The sequence below is a fragment of the Argentina silus genome (genome assembly GCF_951799395.1).
Source record: "Argentina silus genome assembly, chromosome: 4".
In the NCBI taxonomy this organism is placed as follows: Eukaryota; Metazoa; Chordata; class Actinopteri; order Argentiniformes; family Argentinidae; genus Argentina; species Argentina silus.
Window position 1 is genome coordinate 9414742 of NC_139658.1, and position 24108 is coordinate 9438849.

General features: G+C 45.3%; 1 protein-coding gene across 2 annotated transcripts in view; it reads right to left on the reverse strand.

Annotated features, from left to right (window-relative positions):
- The window catches only part of LOC310803974 (sodium-coupled neutral amino acid transporter 3-like), a 36368-nt gene extending 15041 nt beyond the window's left edge, over window positions 1–21327 (reverse strand). The window contains exons 1-7 of one of the 2 annotated variants that reach the window (XM_083669011.1): window positions 21227–21327; window positions 14693–14736; window positions 9029–9358; window positions 7637–7733; window positions 6917–7032; window positions 1031–1104; window positions 652–744 (exon numbers count right to left, since the gene is read on the reverse strand). In XM_083669011.1, the coding sequence (XP_083525137.1) occupies window positions 652–744; window positions 1031–1104; window positions 6917–7032; window positions 7637–7733; window positions 9029–9186 (538 nt within the window). In that variant the 5' untranslated portion in view covers window positions 9187–9358; window positions 14693–14736; window positions 21227–21327. The remainder of the gene's footprint in view (window positions 1–651; window positions 745–1030; window positions 1105–6916; window positions 7033–7636; window positions 7734–9028; window positions 9359–14692; window positions 14737–21226) is intronic. The other variant, XM_083669010.1, reaches the window with a different exon arrangement.
- Window positions 21328–24108: the final 2781 nt, after the last annotated feature.

Consider the following 24108-nt stretch of genomic DNA (forward strand, 5'->3'; position numbering starts at 1 on the left):
AAGCCGACCGGCAGGTTACCTCATAGGAGCTCATGTTATTAAGAGAGGGAGAAAGTCTGTTGCCTGTGTTTAGGCTATAATCAGTCTGTCTATAATCCCTATATTAGCCTATATTTTGTATCACTCGGGTCGGGGCTACAAGTGGACCCGGCAGGTTACAGGTGTCTTTGTTCGGGGTCACTTTGGGTTTGGCTCTCTTTCGGTTTTTTTCCTCGTGGACAATTTGGCCAGCGGCATTTTATTTATCAGCTTTTCATTTTTTTATTGGCCAAAAGCCGGCTAATACCGGCTAATGGAGACCCTGACACACACACACAAACACACGCGCACACACACACACACACACACACACACACACACACACTGTTATCATTTGTGAAATACATTGATGCCGTGCAGTGCTGATATAAATCCCCCTCCAGATACCAATTGAAAACAAAATGGAGGAGAGAAATCAGCCTCATTGAAAATCTCTGTGCAGCACGACTGTGTAGCACGACTAATCCTGGAAACAAGTATCGTCTTTATCGCCTATTCCCCCCATCAGAATAGCCTGCAGCTCGGTGTGTGCTCTGTCTTATCCGCGGGGCCCGAAGGCAAGGCCAGTGAAGGTACAGTACGTGCGTGACAGGAGGAGAGGAGGATTCTCACCTCCAATGTTCTGCAGTGTGATGGCGATGCCGGCGGCCATTTTGCCTGGCGTCCCAAATGCCCTGTAGCCCAGCTGTTCATACGCCCGGATACCTGAGGCACAAACACACAGCAGCACACGCACGAAAAACCATGTATGAAACCGTGAGTAAAACATGCATGAAACCCATGCTAATAAGGTAAGCCTATGGCAGAATACCCTGGAAAGGGACATGTCCATCGATGGTAACCAGTCAGTGCAGGGGGAGTTTATGAGGTGTGACTCAGTCCACGCTCGAGACTGAGATGCTATATGTCATCATTGATATATTGTAATATGACAAGGTCTTTCATTTGTTTTGTTTTGAAATGCTGCTGGTAGTCTAAAGTCTCCACATACCCACAATGCCAGAGGACTTGAGAAGCAGGTGGATGGAGTAAGATGAAAGCAACGCTACTGCTGTCAGAAGGACCCTGCAGGAAAGAGGAGAGAACATCATCATCATCATCATCATCATCATCATCATCATCACCACCACCACCAGAAACAACTATACCAGCAGCAGCACTGTCACCAAAATCATCATCATCATCATCTTCATCATCTTCATCCCTGAACCCTGTGACAATTTTCTTGTATAGCATGTACCAGCTGCCCTAATCCATGGTGATAAAAAAATGACATTGCTCCATGTAAACCATTTATACAGCTGGGATATGCAGCTGGTGGTTGAGTTTATGGGGTGCAGCCCTCTGGCTCTGGTTCACCCTGAGGTTGGACTCACACAGAGCCAAAATGGCTGCTCCATCTGCAAATAAACCCTCCCCTCCACCATGAAAAATACCCATAACCACATCAATTTTAGAGCTACTATTTGAAGGAGGGAAATATTTACAAGACGATGCTAACATTGGCAGGTTGAGGAGAGGCCACAGAGTTAATGAAGAGGAAAAATACAGGAAACCCTGGGTTCAGATCTCCCAAAAGAATTGCTCCAGCCCCCCCAGCTGCCAACATCTGGCCAAAACAGCCCTGTTCTGGGCTTCACAGAGAAACCTGATCTGAAAGCTCTCTCTCTCTCTCTCTCTCTCTCTCTCTCTCTCTCTCTCTCTCTCTCTCTCTCTCTCTCTCTCTCTCTCTCTCTCTCTCTCTGCAAAGTTTGGCAACTCATGGCAACCTAAATTGCTCTGCTCTCGCTCAGGAACGGCCAAGCACGTCTTTCACCTCGACTTCAACTCTGCGGCCGTTTCACATCAGGGTTTTTTTTTGTGTGTCTGAGCACTGAAGAAAGAATGTGGGTGCGGGTCCAGTGGTGGTGGGAACAGTAGGACAGATCTGCTGACAGTCAGACAGACGGACGGACACACGTGGGCCTTGGGGCTCTGTGCCGCTCAACTCTCTCTCTCTCTCTCTCTCTCTCTCTCCCCCACCCCCACCCTCCACACCGCATTCCTGCCAGGGCCAGTGCCAGGGCCCTGTCTGAGGCCAGGAAAACTCGTTCTCCGCATAATCTAAAATGTCAGACCACAACGCAGGGGCAGAAACACACACATCTCAAATGCAAGTCATGAGTAGCTACATCATGTGATAATATATGTGACTGGGTATTAAGTAGACTTAGAGTACAATTAAGCCTTATTCGCGTCATTACTTTCATAGTGGGCTACTGTGTGTGTGTGCACGTGTGTGTGAGTGTGTGTGTGAGTGTGCGTGCGTGCATGCGTGCGTCCTAGCCTCAACCCGGTCCTAATCACAGTGTGTGAGCCCTTCAATTACATACAGCCCACAGACGATGAATTAGCATGTTTCTTCAGAGTAACGGGCCGAGAACGGTGATTAATAAGAATAAGGGCCATCGGCACCTCCATGCAAGACCCTCTTTGTTCAGCTGAAGCCTACATAACATGTGTAATCCACACACTCACCGTCCCCTCTGGCTCTTTTCCTTTGAGGAACACACTCCTAATATCTTTACAGCAATGCCACCGGTCACTGGGCCACTGGACTGAGGCAGACACGGGTCCAGGACCCCTGGCCCTGCTGCACACTCCATCCTACCCAGGAATGAATGAGTGCCAGATGTCTGGTTTGACCCACCACACCCTTGGTGTAAAGTTTGGAGGGCAACCAGCGGGTGACTGGAAAGCCTGTCAGCCCGTGCTCCATTGGTTCCACTGCCAATAGCCTAGCACAGTAGGTGTTCTCTATGAGCCAGGTGACTGGGTGAATGGCGAGAGGAAGGAGAAGGAGAAGGAGAAGGAGAAGGAGAAGGAGAAGGAGAAGGAGAAGGAGAAGGAGAAGGAGAAGGAGAATCGGTTGTGGTGGTGATAGGTATACCACGCCACTGTTACGGTTTGGTTGTTGGGTCAGGATTTGGTTTGGCTGAGTTGAACGTTTCTTTTTTTTTTCTGTTGTATTCATGTTCAGGGAAGCGCATGCTGTTGTTATGTAGGTCTGCTGTCCCCGTTGGGAACAAGCAGCCGAGATTCAGACTGACGCGCTGCGCTGGCACACAGAACACACAGCATGAAGGGAAGCGAATCGCTGCACCCTGGAGCACAGAGTGCACCACAGAGACAGAGAAGCTGCTTGACTCTGCCCCTCTCTCCCCTCTGCCTATTCCCCTCACTCTCTCTCTCCCCCTCCGTTCACCTACATCTCTCTATCTGGGAAACACATCAACATGGCTACTTGAAAGAGAATCATTTATTAATATCCAAGCACATGGACCTAGCACCTAGCCTACATCTGTAGGCTAATTGGATGAATCAATAAATATGTAATGTGTCGTGTTTTCAAACCCTGTTCTGTCACAGTACGTGAGTTGCACTAGAGCAGTGAAGTGTGGTTAGGTTGATATTAAAGCACAGGAACTGTTCAGATTGTACTGTATAGCCTACAAGCCAGGTGTCAACAGCCAAAGTAGAGTTTGGTAACTCAGTGTTCAGTAGGGTCCAGACACCAGACAGTCATACCACCCAGCTCAAAATAAGGAGCTTTCGTTCTCTCACTGTGGAAAAAAAACTCCTCTAGACATGACTTTAACCGCAGAACTTGAACACAGTCCTTGAATAATATTTGTGTGGCTGGTGGGTGTCTAATTTTAGTTTTAGCACTTCTTTTAGCCAGATTTGGTGAATTGAATGCAACTATGATACAAATATTGTATTAAACAAACCTCTTCTCACACTTTGAAAATATTTTGCTTTACACCCTAGCTAGCGACAAATCTAGGTCTCAAATGTGCCCTGCCAGTACACAATCCATGGCATTAATGCTACTAACATCCAAAACATTGCTTCACCCCATACTTGGGCTTTTTTGTATTGTAATCTTATCCAAGGTCGCTTAGTTACAGTAACAAATCCCCCAAGGCTATCCGAGTTTTCTAATAAAATAAGCATTATGAGGGCTTACTGTTTCACAGAACCACTTTTTGCCTCGATCCAATAGGTGCCACCCACCATGGCTCTGGTGAGGGTGAGGTGTGAGAGTGGAGAGAGGGAGAGAGGAGCGAGTGTTGGTATTACACTACAGTAATATCATTATCTGCCAGTGTTGTGGTGGGATAACAGGCTGGAAAACCTGAGACATCTCAAAAAGCCCACAGACTACCGCTCATGTGGCTCATGTTGTCTTTCTCATGCATCAATGGATTGCTGTCAGATACAGCTGTCAGTGGGGGATAAATAAGCACGAAGAGCCACTAAGCAGCATTCCCACCCTACTACATACTGTAACACCTAACATTAACCCTAACCCTACTACATACTGTAACACCTAACCCTAACCCTAACCCTACTACATACTGTAACACCTAACCCTAACCCTAACCCTACTACATACTGTAACACCTAACATTAACCCTAACCCTACTACATACTGTAACACCTAACATTAACCCTAACCCTACTACATACTGTAACACCTAACATTAACCCTAACCCTACTACATACTGTAACACCTAACATTAACCCTAACCCTACTACATACTGTAACACCTAACATTAACCCTAACCCTACTACATACTGTAACACCTAACCCTAACCCTAACCCTACTACATACTGTAACACCTAACCCTAACCCTAACCCTACTACATACTGTAACACCTAACATTAACCCTAACCCTACTACATACTGTAACACCTAACCCTAACCCTACTATATACTGTAACACCTAACATTAACCCTAACCCTACTACATACTGTAACACCTAACATTAACCCTAACCCTACTACATACTGTAACACCTAACATTAACCCTAACCCTACTACATACTGTAACACCTAACCCTAACCCTACTACATACTGTAACACCTAACATTAACCCTAACCCTACTACATACTGTAACACCTAACCCTAACCCTAACCCTACTACATACTGTAACACCTAACATTAACCCTAACCCTAACCCTACTACATACTGTAACACCTAACATTAACCCTAACCCTAACCCTACTACATACTGTAACACCAACCCTAACCCTAACCCTACTACATACTGTAACACCTAACCCTAACCCTAACCCTACTACATACTGTAACACCTAACATTAACCCTAACCCTACTACATACTGTAACACCTAACCCTAACCCTACTACATACTGTAACACCTAACATTAACCCTAACCCTACTACATACTGTAACACCTAACCCTAACCCTAACCCTACTACATACTGTAACACCTAACCCTAACCCTAACCCTACTACATACTGTAACACCTAACCCTAACCCTAACCCTACTACATACTGTAACACCTAACATTAACCCTAACCCTACTACATACTGTAACACCTAACATTAACCCTAACCCTACTACATACTGTAACACCGATCCCTAACCCTAACTCGACAATGGCCTGCAAGAGCACCAGAGCATCTTTACGCTCTTATATAGAACCAACAGTTCTATATATAACCAAAAAAGGTTTCATGCTCTGATACAGTAAGGCACCCCTAAAAGTGCTATATAGAACAGTTTTGGTTCTTTGGCCATTTATGAATCTTACTCTATTTGATTCTATTTCATTGTCTAAATAACCTAAATTGGTTCTATTTTATAGTCAAAGGAACATGAAATTACATTTACATTTACATGAAATTATTCTATTTTGTGGATATTTTATTTGTAACTACAGCCTAGCTTCAGGAAGAGTGCAGGCAATTCCACATTGGCAGACCACAACATACCTCAACGTTAAAAACGTCAAGGTACCTCAAAAGGTGAATGGACTTGCCCAACAGTTTCAATTAAAAGGAATGGAGGTCCGCACCAATAGACTTACACTCACGCAAATGGGTGCCGGATGAACTACCCCAACAAAACACCTGCATGAACATAATAGCCTCTAGTTAGAATCAAACAACAACCAACATCACAGATACATTATACATTGGTTAGTGAGATAACGCAACACAAAGAACGGAAATTCACAATTCCCCACAATTCCCGAGCAACAGGAGGGAGCAATGAAGCAAGTTTGCTGGGGAATGGTGGGTACAGTAATTGTGAATTTCCAATCTTTATGTTGTAATATCTCACTCACCAATGTAGCTGTTGTGTTGGTTCTTGACAGCTGCTCTGAGCTCTGCCTTCTTCACAATGACAGGAAACAACACAGTGCATTGCACTCATGTACTATATATGTATGTATGCATGCAATCCGTGCAGAAATAGAACACGCAAGCACAATGTGGTTATTTCTAGCATCTATCATTGTAACTTGGTTAAACACAGCACAGCAACACTGCTATTAGCATTGGTAATGAGATCAGTCGTTGGCCCTGGCCCCATTACGTTTCACCATTTCACAGGGCTTGTAGAAACCCTCTTCATCTCCATACAGATGGATATCAATCATCAAACAAAAGGCGCTCCACATTGACAGTGTCACTGTCAGAATTAAGATGGCTATCAAAATACTGAGCCACTATTTACACACAAATCTTTTTTCTATTGAATATTCAATTACAAGCTGTCTGTCACAGGTTGAGTCTAATGCCTGGTTAATTCTAGGGCTATTTCTGTCTGAGGTGGAACTGCATTCAGAGGGACTAAATGGAAATGCAATTGAATCAGGCAACATCTGCGGCTACAATGAAAATGCCTGAGTGGATATGAATCTGTCTTAATTTATCTTAACATTGGCATTCATCATACTTTCTGTCAGCTGATCACAATCATGAAACCATTCGTCTACTTATCCATCCATCCATCCATCCATCCATCCATCCATCCATCCATCCATCCATCCATCCCTGTTGACTCACAGGAATAGGATAACTCCTGTGTTGGCCATGGCGTATGATAATCCAAGAATTCCACTTCCCATGATGGCGTTGCCCAAGTTGAACACGGACATTCCAAAAGAGGTCTTCCCCTCGAACTGAGTGCATTAAAACACAGAAAGAGAACAAGATAATTAAGGCAATGCTGAAACAATCACATTTGCTTTACAGAATCTGACAAGGATGAAACACTACAGGTGTATAATACAAACTAGAACAAGAAGTTCCCAGAAGAAACTTCATGGGCTTGCAAAGTCTTATTTTGGTAGTTTAAAGAGAGAGAGAGAGAGAGAGAGACAGAGAGATAGATATATTTGCTGGGAAGTTGAAAGAAGGTGAGAGTCTTATTTTAATAGCAGATAAAGTAAAGGTTGGCTTGTTGGTTGGATGGATGAATTGATAGATGACAGATCTATATGTATATAGATGAGAGAAGGTTAGACAGACAGACAGATGAGAGAAAGTTAGATAGATGGAAAGACAGATAGATGACAGAAGGTTAGATAGATGAGAGAAGGTTAGATGGACAGACAGACAGACAGACAGACAGACAGACAGACAGACAGACAGACAGACAGACAGACAGACAGACAGGCAGAGAGATAGAGAGGATGGATAGATGAGAGATGGTAAGTATAGAAAGGGAACTGAAGCAAGCCCACTAACTAGACCATACACCGAGAAAGCCTAGCATGGACTTACGTCTGTGAAGCGAGTGGTCTTCTTGCCCTCCATGGTGGACTGGAACTCCTGACTCTCGGCGAGATTCGCCGCCTCTGTATCCTCACCTCTGTGGGGACTCATGGAAAAATAGCACCGTCATAAAAACTAAAAGTACCCAAGAAGAAGCAACAAAGAAACAACCTCAAGGACACTGAGGTTGCAGTGAATCATTCACATAGTTGAAACTTCACGTTGCCTTTTTGTCCATCCAACCTCATTGCTTCTCTATACCCTCTCCTTCTACGATGTTACATACCTGACATTTTGACCGCTATTGGGTACAACTTCCCTACAAAGTAGTGAGGCGATCCATCATTCCACAAAGCACAGAGAGGAAAAACAACTTAAATATACCTTCAGTAATACTGCCTTCAAACAAGAAGCCTGACACCATCAAGGGGAACGTGGAGAAAAACATTGTAATATCATTTATCTTATTGATGTGGACTGACTGGACCCATTTATCTCACTCATCCCATTTGAACATCCCGCAAACACAAAAAAAGGGCTGTGTTAAAAATGAGTGACTTTGGGCCACAACACACACACACACACACACACACACACACACACACACACACACACACACACACACACACACACACACACACACACACACACACACACACACACACTGACACACCGTGCCATGAAACGTGACTATATTCAACCACATTAGAGGAACCACAACCAGACACATTTAAAACTGTTTATCTAATTTCCTGTGACTAGGGGCCGGATCTTTTTTTTTCCGTGCTGATCTAAGAACTCGCCTACACTTGACATTTCAATCAGACTCCTGTTATCAGAACATCACGTCAAGATCACAATCCCATCGCAGCATTGCCCGCATTGTGTCCGCGTTTGTTTCTCCCCTCTCTGTATTTAATAGGCTGTGTCCGCTGACGGCGGCCAGATTGCGTCTAGACCGGAGAGAATATCGGAAATACAAATGTGAGTTCCACCACCTCGTGAGGCGGTCAGCCGGAGTGGAACGCAATCAGGCCACAACCCAAACACCACATCGCCGATGCCAACACTTCCTGTGTTGTTAACAAGTAGCATGGTGTGTGATGTGATGTGTCACAAGAGGCATGTGACACTGAGTTGTAGGTGACAGCCACAAGTCAAGACAGCCAGTAACAGAGATCACTTCTTTGAGATAACAAGGCTGAGGAAAGGATAATTTCCACTAGAAACAGTCATGGTTATACTGCTGGCTATGGTGGGTGATATACTATACTATACTTGTGAGATATCATTCAGAAAGACTACAGTACATTTATAAGAACTGAATCAAGTCAACGTAGGGGGCATTAGTTTGAATTGATAATGGTGTCTCTGTTGTAAGTGGGTGTACAGTATACTTACTGCTCTGTGTCCTCTGCTGGAGGTGTTTTGGCTAATGCTGTGGTTTCCTCCCCAGGCTCATGGCCTTTCCCATTGGGAATAGAGTTAATCTCAGCAGCTACAGGGGATGCAGGGGCTGGGGCAGGTTCCATGCTCTCAGCTGGTTTATCTTCACTCATCCTGGGTGTGTGTGTGTGTGTGTGTGTGTGTGTGTGTGTGTGTGTGTGTGTGCGTGCGTGCGTGCGTCCGTGCGTGCGTGTGTGCGTGTGTGTTTGTGTTCGTGTGTGTGTGTGTGTGTGTGTGAGTGTGGTGTGCTGTGGGGGAGCTCCTCCTTTCCTTCCCTTCAGGAATCTGTAAAAGAATAGACACATGGCAGTCAGTCATTTTAGCATTGAACAAGCATTTAGTGGTTGTGGGTTTGATTCCTGCTGGGACCATACATACACACTGAAATGTATGCACTCACTGCAATGTAACTCGCTTTGGATAAAAGCGTCAGCTAAATGGCATATATTATATATTATGACTGCTACATATACTCATCAAATACACATACAGTATTCGTATGCTTATCTTGTACAAATGAAGCTTTCTCTACAACGTGACATGAAGACAAATCTATTGTTAAGATACTAGTACATTTAACCTGTGCTTCACTTTGAATGGATTTTCACTACATCCCAGATACAAATCAAGGGGCCCATGTAGAAGCATAAAACATGTGTTATACAAATGAGTTGCTGTGGAGCAGAAGAGTTATGTTGACAGATAAATGTGGCGTGCCACCCGTGGGCTGTTCTAATGAGCCTGTGTCTTCCTCAGTCGGTCCCCTGGGAAAGTTGAGTTCCTCAAGTGTTTCCTGAGAGCCGTGTATTACAACAGAACAATGTGCCACAAACGCTCTCTGTTGTCATATGGAACACATTACAAAACACCAGCAGCCACCTCCATTGAAGTCAGAAATGGGAGTTGATCAACAACTTTGTTTCCGGGGGGGGGGGGGGGGGGGGGTATTAGATGCTGTCAGCTGACATTAGAGTTGTCAGCTGACAGGTATTTTTTCCTGTGTTTCCTCAGTGGAGAAAGCCCACGGGGGTATATCACAGGGCACCTTCTCCTTGATGCCCCCCCTGTGTCCTAGCTCCCCTGTAGCGGGGACTATGCAGACCGGCTGGTGTGCAGGGGACCCTGAAAGGCTCCTCTGACATCCATCTCCTGCTTTCTGTCAACCATGGGTTCCTCTCTGGCTGTCCCTGAAAGGCAGATGTCCTAGCCTAATTCACCATTAGCTATGCAGCGTAAACAGGGGTAAAGGGCGGATTGGGGGGGTGGGAGAGGGGGGTGGGGGGGTTAGGAGGTGGCACGCACACTCACACACACACACACACACAGTGGGACCCACAGAAGGAGGAGGTGAAAGGCAGCAGAACCAGCTAGGACCAGCTCAGAACCAGTTCTTGGCTCTCTTTGTGCCTCCACTTTTTTCTTGGTTTCCTCTTTAATTAGGAAGGGTTTAGCCTAGCCGCAGAGCTCTCTCAGTGCTCTCTCAGAGCTCTCTCAGAGCTCTCTCAGTGCTCTAGCCTCCTTCTCTGGCACCCCCTCAGCTGCCCCTCTGCCCCCTCCCCTCCCCTTCCCCCGCCCTTTAAATGTATCTTTTTGTACAAAATGATTTCAGCACATCAAACGCGAAGGAGACGAAAGGAGGTGAATAAACCCTGGTCTGCCATGGAGCAGCAGCAGCCCCTCATGGGCCCTGTGTTACCGGCTCCAGCGGCCACGTTGTTGTGTGTGAGCCCTACAGCACAGCCAGGCTCCTCTGTCTCTCGGGCTAAAGCCGGGCAACGTGGCCGGGCAAGCAAAGCACTGCGCACAATGGCACATGTTGTGCGGTTTCCTGGGAACGGGCTGGAGAACAGTGGCACCATTGTGCCAGGCATCATTATACCACCGGGGGCCCCCTTGGCCAAGGCTCGCCTGGCCACTCGAAGGGCTGAAAAGGTAATTCATTTGTGCCCTAATTGAAAAGACGGCACCTTGAATTCGGCAGCTGACAGGGTCTCGCGCTCACGCATATGTGTGGCAGTGACGCCGGAGGCGGGGGGTGGTGGTGGCGGCCACACACACACACACACACACACACCAGGGACCCATCGCCAGTGTGGACTCGCTGTGTCATTCACACAGTCCACTAGTCACAGAGAGGCTGGGGAGCGTGCTTATAGGAGGAACTGAAGCAGAGGGGACTCGTGATTGGCTGGGTTAGGACATGCTGGGACATCATTCGGATGACCTCACGGGGTGGAGCTTCGGAAAACAGCACGCCTGATTGGGCAGAATCCCAGCCCACTATAACCATTGTGTCCATCAACAAAAGCAACACGTGACTTCCTTCAGCAAGCTGGGTGTAAAAACACCAACACAGTGTATTTTCATTCTGCAAGAATGCCTGGCAGTCACATAACTCAAAAACAGGGAATGTGGTGGAGTACAATACGTTTAACTATGTCATTGTTCTCCTGAGCTCCTGAGCTCCCAGTGACTGAAGATCAGATGAGAATGTGTTGTGAAAAAGAGGAGGTTGTAAGGACAGAAGGTCAGTGTGGTGTCAGAGAGGGATAGTGATCTCCTGGTGTACGACTGAGAAGCTCCTCATCAGGGTTAGGGTTAGGGTTATCAGATATTCACAGACAACTAGGCTATTCCGGAAAACGACACCTTAACACATCTCTACTTATGAAATATGAGGAGAAAGGCTCTGCACTCATGAGATGAGGTCCATTCACGTCAAGTCGAAGGAATGAGTTCATATCCAGATTCGGGAGTAATCTTACACACCTCATATCCTCCCCACACAATTAACAAAGTCTCCGTAGACAGTGACGGCGGTCCTCTGTGGCTCACTTGGTAGAGCATGGCGCTAACAACGCTTAGGTTGTGGGTTTGATTCCCGCTGGGAGCATATATACTGAAAAATGGATGCACTCACTGCAATGTAAGTCGCTTTGGATGAAAGTGTGTAAAAATATATTATGTATATATTAGTTAGCCATTATCATTCCTTTCAACATTTGAGTTCCTTTCACAGCAAAAAAAAAAAAAGGCTGTTTTATGCAAATTGATAGGAAATGCATTGTTAATGGAACAAGGCTGACTCACCACCTTTAGGGAGGCTCACATGTGCTCTGGTGTAATTACACAGAGAGTGTTTCATTAAATTCGGCATGCTGTTGTTTTTTAAAGGCCTCCATATAAATGACTATTAATAGATGAGGTTTCTTTTTCCCCGGCCTGGCGTGCAAGTGTGAGGCAACATGGAAAGGCTGACAGACAGATAGAATCAGTAGTATTATTGCTCTGAGGGCTGGAGGATGAGTGTGATTTGTAAGCTGCTGTTTCCTCTGGGGGGGTTTCATGTGTGTTAGGTCTGTTCTTTGTGTTCAGACAGAAGGCTGTGTCCCCAGGGAAAAGGAGGTTGTTCAGTGAGGGTGGGGTGGGGTGGGGGGTGGGGGGTGGGTGGAGGTTCCGAATTATGCAAGAGAACATTGTTACACTACGTGTGGGAGTAAATCAATGTCTACCTCAGACAAGGCTGCTGTTTACCAAAGCCCTGCAGCGCCCTGATCCAGAGAAAAAAATCACCTCAATTTGTCACCCTCAACACAGAGTGTGTGCTGGATGGGGGCAGGCTGCTCTGACGTAGGCAGCTCTGCTGAGAGACGTCATCCCACTAGGGGATAGACACATGGAGGCGGGTTTATCATTGGACCACAGTCACGCCAAATCAGGGTCCTGACCCAGCACATCTCTCCTCTGATTACTTTAGTCTTAGTGTGTGTATGTGTGTGTGTGTGTGTGTGTCCGTGTGGTTTGCTCAAGGTCCGTGTGGTTTGCTCCCCCCCCCACCCCCACCCCCCCATCCCCTCTCCTCCCCTCCCACACCCTCACAGGCCCTGCAGATTCCTTTGGTCCTCTGTTAAAGAGGCTCAGCAACATTATTAACCGACAAGAGATTTCTTTTACAGTTTTGCGCCGTGGTAGCTGAAGGCATTTACATTTTAAAATAGAAATGCAAAGGTTGGCTTCCGAGGGAAAACCTATTATTGTGTCACTGTCTAAAATCTTTAGTTTTCACAGTCTAGCTGCCAAAAATCAAATGAAACCCCCTAACTGTTAACGATTCCCACTAGAAAACGCCTCATTTTCATCTCTTTCTGGGATGAGCGGGGGCAGAGGTTTTTAAAGCAGATTAAAAGGTTTTCTTTTCCCACAATTTCTATGATGAGCAGCTAATAGACAGAGGTCACCTTCTGTGTCCGTGTTTGTGAGGGTTTTTTTTTTTTTTTTTTGACAGCCTTTCACCAGAATGACTGGATTAGATTAGTGACGCGTATTTCACTCAGGCATGGAAATCAGGATAAACCTCAATCCACACACATTCCCACTATGCTCATAAAAATAGACTCATCAGAATAGTGAAGAACCCCTCCATGCCTCCATGGCACGCACATGCAGATGAATGTAGCAGACGCCTGGAATAAACATGCCTGGTAAACATTGTGGACGAGTTGAACAACCATCTGTCTATATTCTGGTTCTTCACACACACACACACACAAACACAAACACACACACACACACACACACACAGACACACACACTCCATATTGTACAAATAAGCTACTTGAGAGAGGCTTGGAAAGGCACCAGCTGCAACTGTAAAGAAATACACACAATTCTTGACAATTACAAAAGAATGTTCACACGAAGCCCATCGCGAGGTGTTCCACCATCTTACAGATGAAATTGGTGATAGAAATGGGATTCGTCTGTCATGGCATTCCGCAGATGTGATTGTAACCTTTCTCTATCCAACATAGGCCTAGTTCTCTTGGTAGTAGTCTGACCCTGAGATTCAGAGAGTACGTCTGGTTCCAGACCTGGTTCCAGACCACTGCACTAAAGGGCTGGAGAGGCTGGTAGAGGAAGACCCTCTCAGTCAGCCCACCAGGACATTGTGCCTCCAAGCGAGACACTTCTGTTGCTTTGACGTCTGCGCTCCTTGGTTACTGCTAATGCTCTGTGCTCGAGTGTCTCTCTTTCTCATCAAGCACTCCCCAACTTTCTTCTCCGTATTCTTCTTTTTTCACACCCTGTCGCTCTCTCTCTCTCTCTCTCTCTCTCTCTCTCTCTCTCTCTCTCCGCTCACTCTCACATCTTCTCTCACCGTTTCAATCTCTTCGATTTTTCTTCAGTCTCATCTTCCCTCACTCAATACTCAATCTCATTACCTTGCTCCACCCCCCCCCCCACACACACACACACACACCCCCCCACACACACTCTCTCTCTCTCTCTCTCTCTCTCGCCCTATCTGAAATCACTAGGTTAATGTATAATCATGGACAGCATTTCACTTGTCAGCCAGGCTCAATTATGTCACATGATATTGATAATTTTTTGGGGGGGAAATCTCTCTCTCTCTCTCTCTCTCTCTCTCTCACCCTCCTCTCTCTACCACTTTCTCTCTCCCTCCCTCCATCCATCTCCCTACCTCTCCTTCTCTCTCTCTCTCTCTCTCTCTCTCTCTCTCCCTTCCTCCCTCTTTCTCTCTGGCAGTATGGGGATGATTCCAGGCCCAGAGTCCCAGTGTGATTAGCTGGTTGGGTGTACGGGACATTAACTCACAACTCAGCCTCCGATGTGCCTCATCTCTCTGTGTGTTGATTGAGCTGTTGGGATAAATACACATCAGAGAGGAGTTGAGGCGACAGATTCACGCCCAGGAATCTCTGCTAAACAAACATGTAGCCATCAGAATCCATTCACTCTCTTGTGTGGCATGCATAGAAAAGAGAGTATCGTCTTTAGCATCGAGTCTCGAGTATATCGAGTTTATCGTTACAGTGTCTCGGGCGGGGACTGACTGTATGTTCTGTACCACAATCAAAGCAGAACAATGAAACACTGTGATTTGACCTACTCCAATCCCTTGTCCCTGATAATGTAACACATCACACATGCCTGGACCTGAAGGAACCTGACACATAAACAGCACAATGGCTTGTCACCAGGCCCTTATCTGGAGCAACACAGCCTTCCAACACCAATACCCTCTGGTAGGCACACAGACACTCTAAATAACCTGCTGGAGACAGTGCTATATGGCGCCACTGTATTCTACACACAATAGGTGGCTTAAAATTAAAAAATTTAAAATTTAAAAAAACATGCTTCAAAGGATGTACTGTATGCCTCTGTATCCCTTTGCGGGCTGCGGCATGCCAGGGCTGGGATTTCACGACCCAAGTACGAGGGTGAGACCAGATACAGCCCGGTTGCCCTTCCTGCCTGGCATGTGTGTGTACATCCACGTGGATTCAGGGGGGGGGGGGTTCAGGGGTTGTGGTTGAGCTCTAGCCTAATGCGGCATGGAGCCTGGCCGATCGGCAGGGAGGACGGGGAGGACGGTGAGGCGTGGAGCGGCTCCAGTATCCCGCGGCACAGGCCTGCGTGGGAGCTCCAGCCTGGCGTTGACTCACTGGAAATATGATTTATTTATAGAGCGCAGCGCATCACATCCTGTCACGTCACGCCGCCTCACGTGCTCACGCTGAGACCGGACACCCCACAGGTAGGAGAGGGAGAGACACGGTAGAGACAGACAGACAGACAGACAGACGTGGTGTAACAGGACCACAGACCCCACATCCATCTGTCCGTCTGTCAGTCTGTCTAGGCAGGAGGAGTCAATACTCCACAGAGAGAGGAAGACGCAGGCAAGAGGAAGTACATACGAGGATATGGATTAGATCATAGCCTAGAACACATGTGATCGAGAGGGCACAGATATGGAACGTAGGGAGGAGGAGACAACAAAATCCAGGTGGAGAGACAGAGGGGTGGGGGGGGGGGTATCGACAGGGCAAACCAGAGTTGAAAGGGGCAACAGATTAGAGGTCGATGAGGGAATATTGACAGATGGTGGAGTAATACCAAATACTGTATGATTAAGAGGGATAAAGCCTACAGATGACCAGTGTGGACACAGACACAATTTATGAGGTTAGCAAACAGTAACACGAAATATGCTGGAAGGACGCAAGCTCAGGATAGAGGGACTCGGCTAAGCTGTAGGTCAGAAGTACAGTAGGTGTTTGTTCTACATGTTTATTTTGACAACACTGTGACGGTCACAGAAGTGAGAATGCAGCCACCGATGACGCCTGTTATTGCTCTGCCACTTTCTCTTCATCTCTGTGATAAGGGTCAAGGTGAACAACAACAGTGGCCCGGGAGGCTGATACAAGAACAGGTTTCCATTTCCCATCATGGAAAATATCTGGTTACTATTGATTATCTGTTCTGGTTGTCTTGTCTTGGCTTCTGATAATCTGCCATGTTTTTTGAACACATGGAGTCTACAGGCATTTTCCCAGAGATAGTGTGACAGAAGACCAGTGGAGAGATGCTTTGAGGCCGTGGATGGGTTTTAAAATATGGCACGGTGATCGATCCAGCACAACGCTGGTTCTAAATGATGCGCTGGCTAAGCTCAAAATCACATAAGGATTACTGTCAAAGGACAGATTGAAGATTCTGCTGCTTGCAGGGACGTGGATGTTCTAGAAGTCATTCTGTCAGCTGTTAAAGACCACAAGGAAAAAGAAGACAAATCTACGCGGTGGCAAGCTGTCACATTAATCCTTGCTAGGAACAGTTAGGGAACGAGGCTTCATCCTTTAAACCAATGCCTGGAGCACAGGGATGAAAAGTTAACGCAAGTTCACGTGGTTTCCTTCTTTTAGTTTAGTTTTTTCGGCGGTACGTTCATTTAGGGAGGAGGGGTTCAAGTGTCACAGACTGCTTGAAACGGATGTGCGATTGAGAAGTGGAAAGCACAACATTTGTGCAAAAGCAGCCTATTTCCCAGCACTGCTTGAAAATGCACTCCAGCTGGCTTCTAAGATAAAGATAAAAAAATAATAATTGGACTGTATCCATAGGCTTCTTGACTGTATTTGACTGAGCCTGTGTCCTATCCTTCCAGAGAGATAGCTGTAGTTTCCACTGTGGTTCCATCCATACCGTAGCATGAGGCAGCTTCTCTGTGGTCAGGAAGCTGGGCATATAAAGGAGAGCATTGACACAGCAGCAGCAGCAGCAGAAGAAGCAGACAGGCCGGGCTGCCCATGAGGAAACCTCCATATGCTGGCTGGTTGGTGTGCACTGTACTGAATGTGTCAGCATTGACAATGGGAGAGTGGCATCATCCAGCAAACAGGCCTACAGTATGGCTCTGGCTCCTCCTGCACCACTCAGTACCAGCTCCAGTACCTCCTCATCTCAGTCATGTGGCCCCCTCAGACAAAGGAGCATCCTCTCCTGGTGCCCCAGCCCCCCTGTCCTCTCCTCTCCCCCCTCCATCACGAGGAGATGAAGAGATCAACACAGGGTCAAACACAACCATCCAACTGGAAGTACAACTCACAGCCAGTGGCTAGCTATCATGGTGTGTGCAGCATTGGGTTTCTATCACATGCCATGCACCAGCTAGGAGTGTCAAACTCCACTGAAATATGACTGAAATATGAGCAGTGAGAACATGACTGGAAAGGATTTCTCAAAGTTCCATGAAAAATCAGGGACAATCAAGATACCATCCCTTCACTCCAAGAACTGGGCAATGTGTGAGCACCAAAGTCCCAGATAAGAACCTAAAACAGTACTGGCTGTGCTTAGCCAAAATTCCTAATGCATTCAGAGCGTATGCAGTCACATCCTGCCTGCCAGTCCAGGAAATGAATCACAGCCAATGGGAGGGCAGCGTTCCAAAACAGCTGCTCCTAAATAGATTAGTACCTCTCCTCACCCTGCTGCTGATCTCACAGTGCGCCCATTCAGACAGTACATGGGTGAGGGCACGTCTCTGTCCTACATACAGCTCATCCCGTGCCTAAAAGAGATCACTGCTGAGTCAAGTGGCGTGACTCTACGCAACTTCCATCAATGCATTCCTTTATGTACTCGCTCAGACAGACAGTCACTTCCATAAACCGGCGAACACAAGAGCACACATATTTCAAATTGAAGAGACGAGTGACTTAACTTGTGATGAACCCATGAGGCTTTACTAATGCAAATGAGAAACTCAAGACAAGCGGCATTTCGCATCAAGTTCTGGTCTCCAGACTTCCAGCTGTTCCAAGAAAGTATGATCATCATTAAGAGCTTTGAGGTTTGTGGCAAAGTATTCCCACTCGTCAATTAGACACTGACAATATCACTTTAGGTTTTCATCATCATGTTCTCTCCAGTTAATAAAATGACACAACAGGGTGTAAGAATGGACACTCCAAGGCTCAGTGAAAGAGAAGGTGTCAAGCATACTCGTAAAGCTGTTTCAGAGAGGCCAAAGATCTTTGAATGGATGCTCTTACAAAGCCATGCTGAGGTCATGAATGTTTCCAGTGAAATCCTCACCCCACCTGCTTTGAGCTGGCTTACTAGCCTAGCGACAGTACACTTTGGAGTTGAGATGATGTTGATGTTGATGTTGCTCTTGATTCATCTTGGCACAACACATCTTTCTTGAATTTTACATGCGTATCTCATTACCATTGCCTAGTCGAAAGACTGTGAGTATTTATTTCAGTCACCTCTCAAGCCCCGGTAGCAATTAAAGAGATTACGGGTTCATTTTCATTCACAGTACGGATTTGCAAAGTACTGCATGTACGTGCGTACACAACATCAAAAAGAGGTTGGCTTTCATAGGAAAGGATTTGTCTAATTCTTCTGGACCCCTGTTCAGAGTAGAGATTGTTTTGTAGGTTAGTGTTATGAGGTGCACAACACACAGTTTGCGGTGGTTGGGGTGAGCCAATGCGAATATATAGGCCTATCATAAGTATTATTAACATTATTATGAACGTTATAATGATGTGATAACAAACCACAGAAAGATACGTTCTCCAAAGTATTGCTGCTCGAATGTAACCATCACAGTGTGAGGGGCTGAGTAAGTGGAGACCTGCCATCATTTCATTCTGAGAACACAGGAAATCACAACTATAAGAAGGCAAGATGTGACAGTGGCTTATGTCTTCTCGTCTCACAGGCTAAAGTTGCTGTAGGGGAGGGAGTTCACAACAAGCTTTGCTGCATTGCATGGCGAGCCTGTTCAATTCACTTTATTATTTACTTTTCATTCCTGCATAGGTGAAACAATACCTGCAGGCAGGAAAAGGGTATATTACAAATGGATCAAATACTTTGATCCAATCAAGTAGGAGCAGTGGGAGTCGCTATACCTAGTTAGCTGTCCATTAACTCTCACGCAACTGTGGAGCAGATGATTCAAGCCAGTGTCAGACAGGATTCCATTACATGGACAATCAGAATGAAGTTAGGATTGAGGTTCAAATACAGCAGACAAGCTGTCTCTCCATCAAGTTATAATTGCCTCGCACAGCCTACAAAATGTATTGTTTTATTGTTCTATTTTGTAAATGTGTACATTTGTTATTGCTATTTTGTTAATATTTTGCTATTTTGTAAATTTTTTGTCAATATTTGCTTTAGTTTTTTATGTCCCATGCACCAACCTCACTGAGTCAATTTCCCGTATGTGCAAATATACTTGGCCAAATAAAATAATTCTGATTCTGATTCTGATTAGACAATGATTTAAATGTATCATTATCGTGGCGTTTACCCACCAATTTAGCCACTTTAGTGCGATTCTGGTCAAATTTGCTGAAATGTGTAACTAGTTTGACATTTTCGTAGAAAGGTCATGGTTCTATAGAATATTTGAGTATTCAAAAAGATATTCTACAGAATACTTGACTACAAAAACAGTCATTAGTTTCAGCCCTAGGCCTACTGTACATTAAATCACTAGATTGGTGTACAAACATGTGACTTGTCAGCCAGGCTCAAAGTCACATGGCGATATTGATTCTCAAAATATGGAAAGGATGATCTCTCTCTCTCTCTCTCTCTCACACACACACTTACAAACACACGCACACACTTACAAACACACACACACACACACACACACACACACACACACACACACACACACACACACACACACACTTGACTGTCTTGACACTTGGCTTGACTAAGGCAATAAAATCCCCAGAATTGTGTGCTCTCTACTGTACCCTTTATACAAACATACACTGAGACACACACACATACACACATACACACACACACACACACACACACACACACACACACACACACACACACACACAGAGAGGAAGAGAGAGAGAGAGAGAGGTTCGTGCTCAAACACCTAGCCTAATTCGCGGTTCAGAGCACACAACTCACTGGCTGTGACTGGAGCATCACTGCGTTCAGAATGAAAGCAGTGCTCAGATGGAGAGGGAGAAACAGAACACAGCTGAGCTGATGCCGGGCCAGCACACATTCAAATATACCAGTGTTCAGCACAGTCCTGACAGGCAGACAGGAACTCCTGTCAAATCCAGCAGCCTCAGTCTCACCTGCTGCCCTCCCTACAAATAGCCCCCAGAAGGGACTCAGTGGACAGTGGCTTATACAACACCCAGGTGTTGCATGCTCTAAATGCATACTGTACCGACCCAGGTAACTGCATTGGGGATGTGTGACATGATTACAACCCCACACACCAAGACTTCACTTATAGGCTGGTGTCATTTGCAGTCATTGGAAATCACAGGACATTTGGATACATTTGTCAGAATAGGCCAGCCACAAATAAGGTGAGCCATGGATTGATTGTGCAACGTAGGCTACTGTATACACCACATATTGGCTAGTAAGGTTTGTACAATAGCCTAAGCATGATGTGGTCTGTAGTATTCTAGATGACCAATGTAAGTTTACAGCCACCTGGTGACAGAGCAAGTCCCACACGCGTGCCTGAGTACCGTTACTAGCCTAGAGGCATTATAATCTGCAGAGTTGAGATGATGTGTCTTGATTAAACTTGGTGGAACGCATTTTTCTTGAATTTTACATTTCTGGTCTTATCTCGTTACAATTGGTTAGTCGACAGACCATAGAAAAAAAAAGTATTTGTATGTAAAACCAAGTCTTTGTCATCGTTTCCCTTAGCCTTGTACCGATACTGTCACTAAGGAAACATGCAAGCTATGCAACGTTGATATGACAGTAGCATTATTAGCATTCAATTGAGCTTTAACGGTCATTTATCCTTACCAGAGAAAACTAGAGGCACACCGAACTCCAAATATCTCCACACGGGATCTTGCCTCCGCTTCTCCGCTTGTTTTCCCCTCGTCTCGTGGCCTCTCTTCCCAGTTCGCTCTTATACGACAATAAATATTTTATGTGATCCGTATGAGGTCCTTCTCAATTGCTGGGTAGATGTCATGTGTTGGCGAATAAAATTGTCCTCATAATCTTTTAAAAGTGGGATGTCGAGAGGGTCCAGGTTCCGCCTCCTTCGTGTAACCTCCAATGAATTTATTCTATTGTGCGGTTGCAGAGCGCGCGGGGTGCGTGTTCCACGCGGCACGCGCTCTCACGGCCATACATCGCCACAAAACGATATTCGCTGTGCCACATTCTCATGCATGGCGATGTTTTTTTTCGTAAATATACACCTGTAGGCCTGTTGTCGTAATCCATCGCAATGACTAAACCAAGAGTCGTGATATTGCCTAGAGAGGATCATTTGGAAATATTCCAAATCACATTCGTAACCACAGGTCGTTTGTTAATTTTTCATCGACGTATTAAACCAAAACAAAGCCATGCACTATCATATTTATTTCATATTTGTTTTAGATAGATATGTTATGATCGACCATTTACATAATAGTCAAATGAGAGTGAAATATCGCGCGCAACACAATGCGCTTTATTTCCCATTATTTATATATTTTTCATTCTTAGGCAAATCCACAGACTTGGTCATTCCTGTTCAAGGCGGAATGAGCCGCCACTTGCAGTGACCTGCTTTGAGAACAGCTGCCACGGCGATGCCACCAAGAAGCGTGTCTCCAAAACCCTGTTGTTTACGCACATACCATTTCTGGGTCATGGGTCGTATTCATGCACGAGAGACTATCCTACAGTTGTGTGATGTCACCTCGTCCGGGGTGTCGTTTCTCCTCTTTCTCATGTTCACCGCATAAAATACCTACCCGCCTACTATTGGACGCCATCCATCTTCTACTCTGAATCCGCCTTTCCCCTTTTCACACTCTGGTTCCCACTATCTTATAGTTTTACATGAATGGTGATAAAGTGATTCTATTGACTTGGTCCAATTTTTCTCCATTGACAATACTTATTTTGGCCAGATGTATTAAATACAAAGAGGCATAGCTGATGTTCAGTCCTCATCATCAAGATGGCTATATGACTGTGGCCATCTGCACTAGGCTACAGCTGAGACAAAACAAACTTTAGTTCCATACGGTGACCCTTGAACATCGATGAGCCAATCTATTTCCTTTGAAGCTGTCAGAGGACCTGGCCTTTAGTGGGATGCGGGAGACATTTCACCTCTGGAATCTATAAGCCCAGCAGCCTCTCAGAGGGGGCCCAGTGGGGATCAGCTACCTGGTGAGGAGGGCCCATAGAGTCACAGGGAGCACCATGCACAAAGGTCACCCAAGAAGTGGAGCAGATGTATACCACAGCTCTGTCTTTCATTAGTGATCAGTTCATTCACAGTACATTGCATGAATTCCATACAGTATTTCTTTTGACACTGTCATTACAGTGCCATTATGAACAGTATACAACATTCATATTTGTTGTTTATTAGGATGATTGAACCCTAATGGGATCCTTAGGTTCTTACCAATCTTTTGCTCTGGAAGTTCTGGAATCATTCAGCTGTGTGTGCTCCTGGTGTCTCCTGCTGGTGTCTGCTGGGCTCAGAAGTTCACCTCACAGGAGGACAAGGCTGCAGCAGTCAGACTCTTAAGATTTCTGAGGATTACAGGTATGAAATCTAGTCAACCAGTACCTACAAGGGTAATTTATGCTGCTCCATCCAAGCCATCATTTAATTTTGAAAACTGGCACAGTGAATACTGTAGATTGGTCCAGTGTAATGTTTACAAAACATTTACCCCAGACAGAAAGTGTCAACCTAAATCAAAACAAGGATTATATAAACATAATATCGTTGGTCTAATTAGAGTCGTTTATTTTCATGTAAAGTACACCCTTAATAACAATCATTTGTCAAAACAAATGTCATATGTTGGTATCTGATTAAGTCAAATATTTCAAAAGAGAAGCCATATAATCCCAAACATATAGAGGTGTTTGTATCAGACAGTAGGACCATCATGTAGGACTTTGATGGACAAAATGCCTCCATTTTGGAGTCGGTGTTTGTCGTATATATATATCAAGGAAAGACAACATCTCATCTGTCCGAATCAGCCTGTTTGTTGAGAAAGGCTCTGTCCAGCAGAGCCTCTTTCCTGGGCAATGCGGAGGTGGGCGTGGGGGCCTAGTAGCTACCTTCAATACTCCATGACCCTGCAGTCCCATTCATGCACATAATGAAAAGAGAAAAGAAGAAAGGATTATCCTCACAGATCACTAAGCCCATTCAGTTTGTTTGGCTGAGTTCTGCTGGAAGATGTTTTGATCGAATTTAATTAAGGTCAGCATTTCAGGGCCCTCCTTGCTTTGTCAATTGCGGGATGGGTGCAATTCACATTGTCATCACAAACATTCACATCATTGTCATCACAAACAAAATGGTTCTCTTTCATATGAGCGAGGGAGCATCACCACATTGTGAAGAATATTTGATGTGGTTATTCATGTGAAATATATTTCCTCCATTCCATTGAGTAGGCTCATTATCTACATTTGGAACGAGAGTGAATAAAATGCAGTGGGGAATATTAAAATCTATGGAAACTCAGCCAGTCTTCTTAAAGAAAGTTCAAGTTTATAATAAAAACACCATTGCATAACAGTATGAAATGAGATCCTATTTATATGATGAGAACCACTCTTAAATAAACATACACGTACATACAATCATCTAGAAAGGGGGTTCTTTTTTTGCTTGAAAGTTCAGTTTTTACCGCTGGGCACATTAC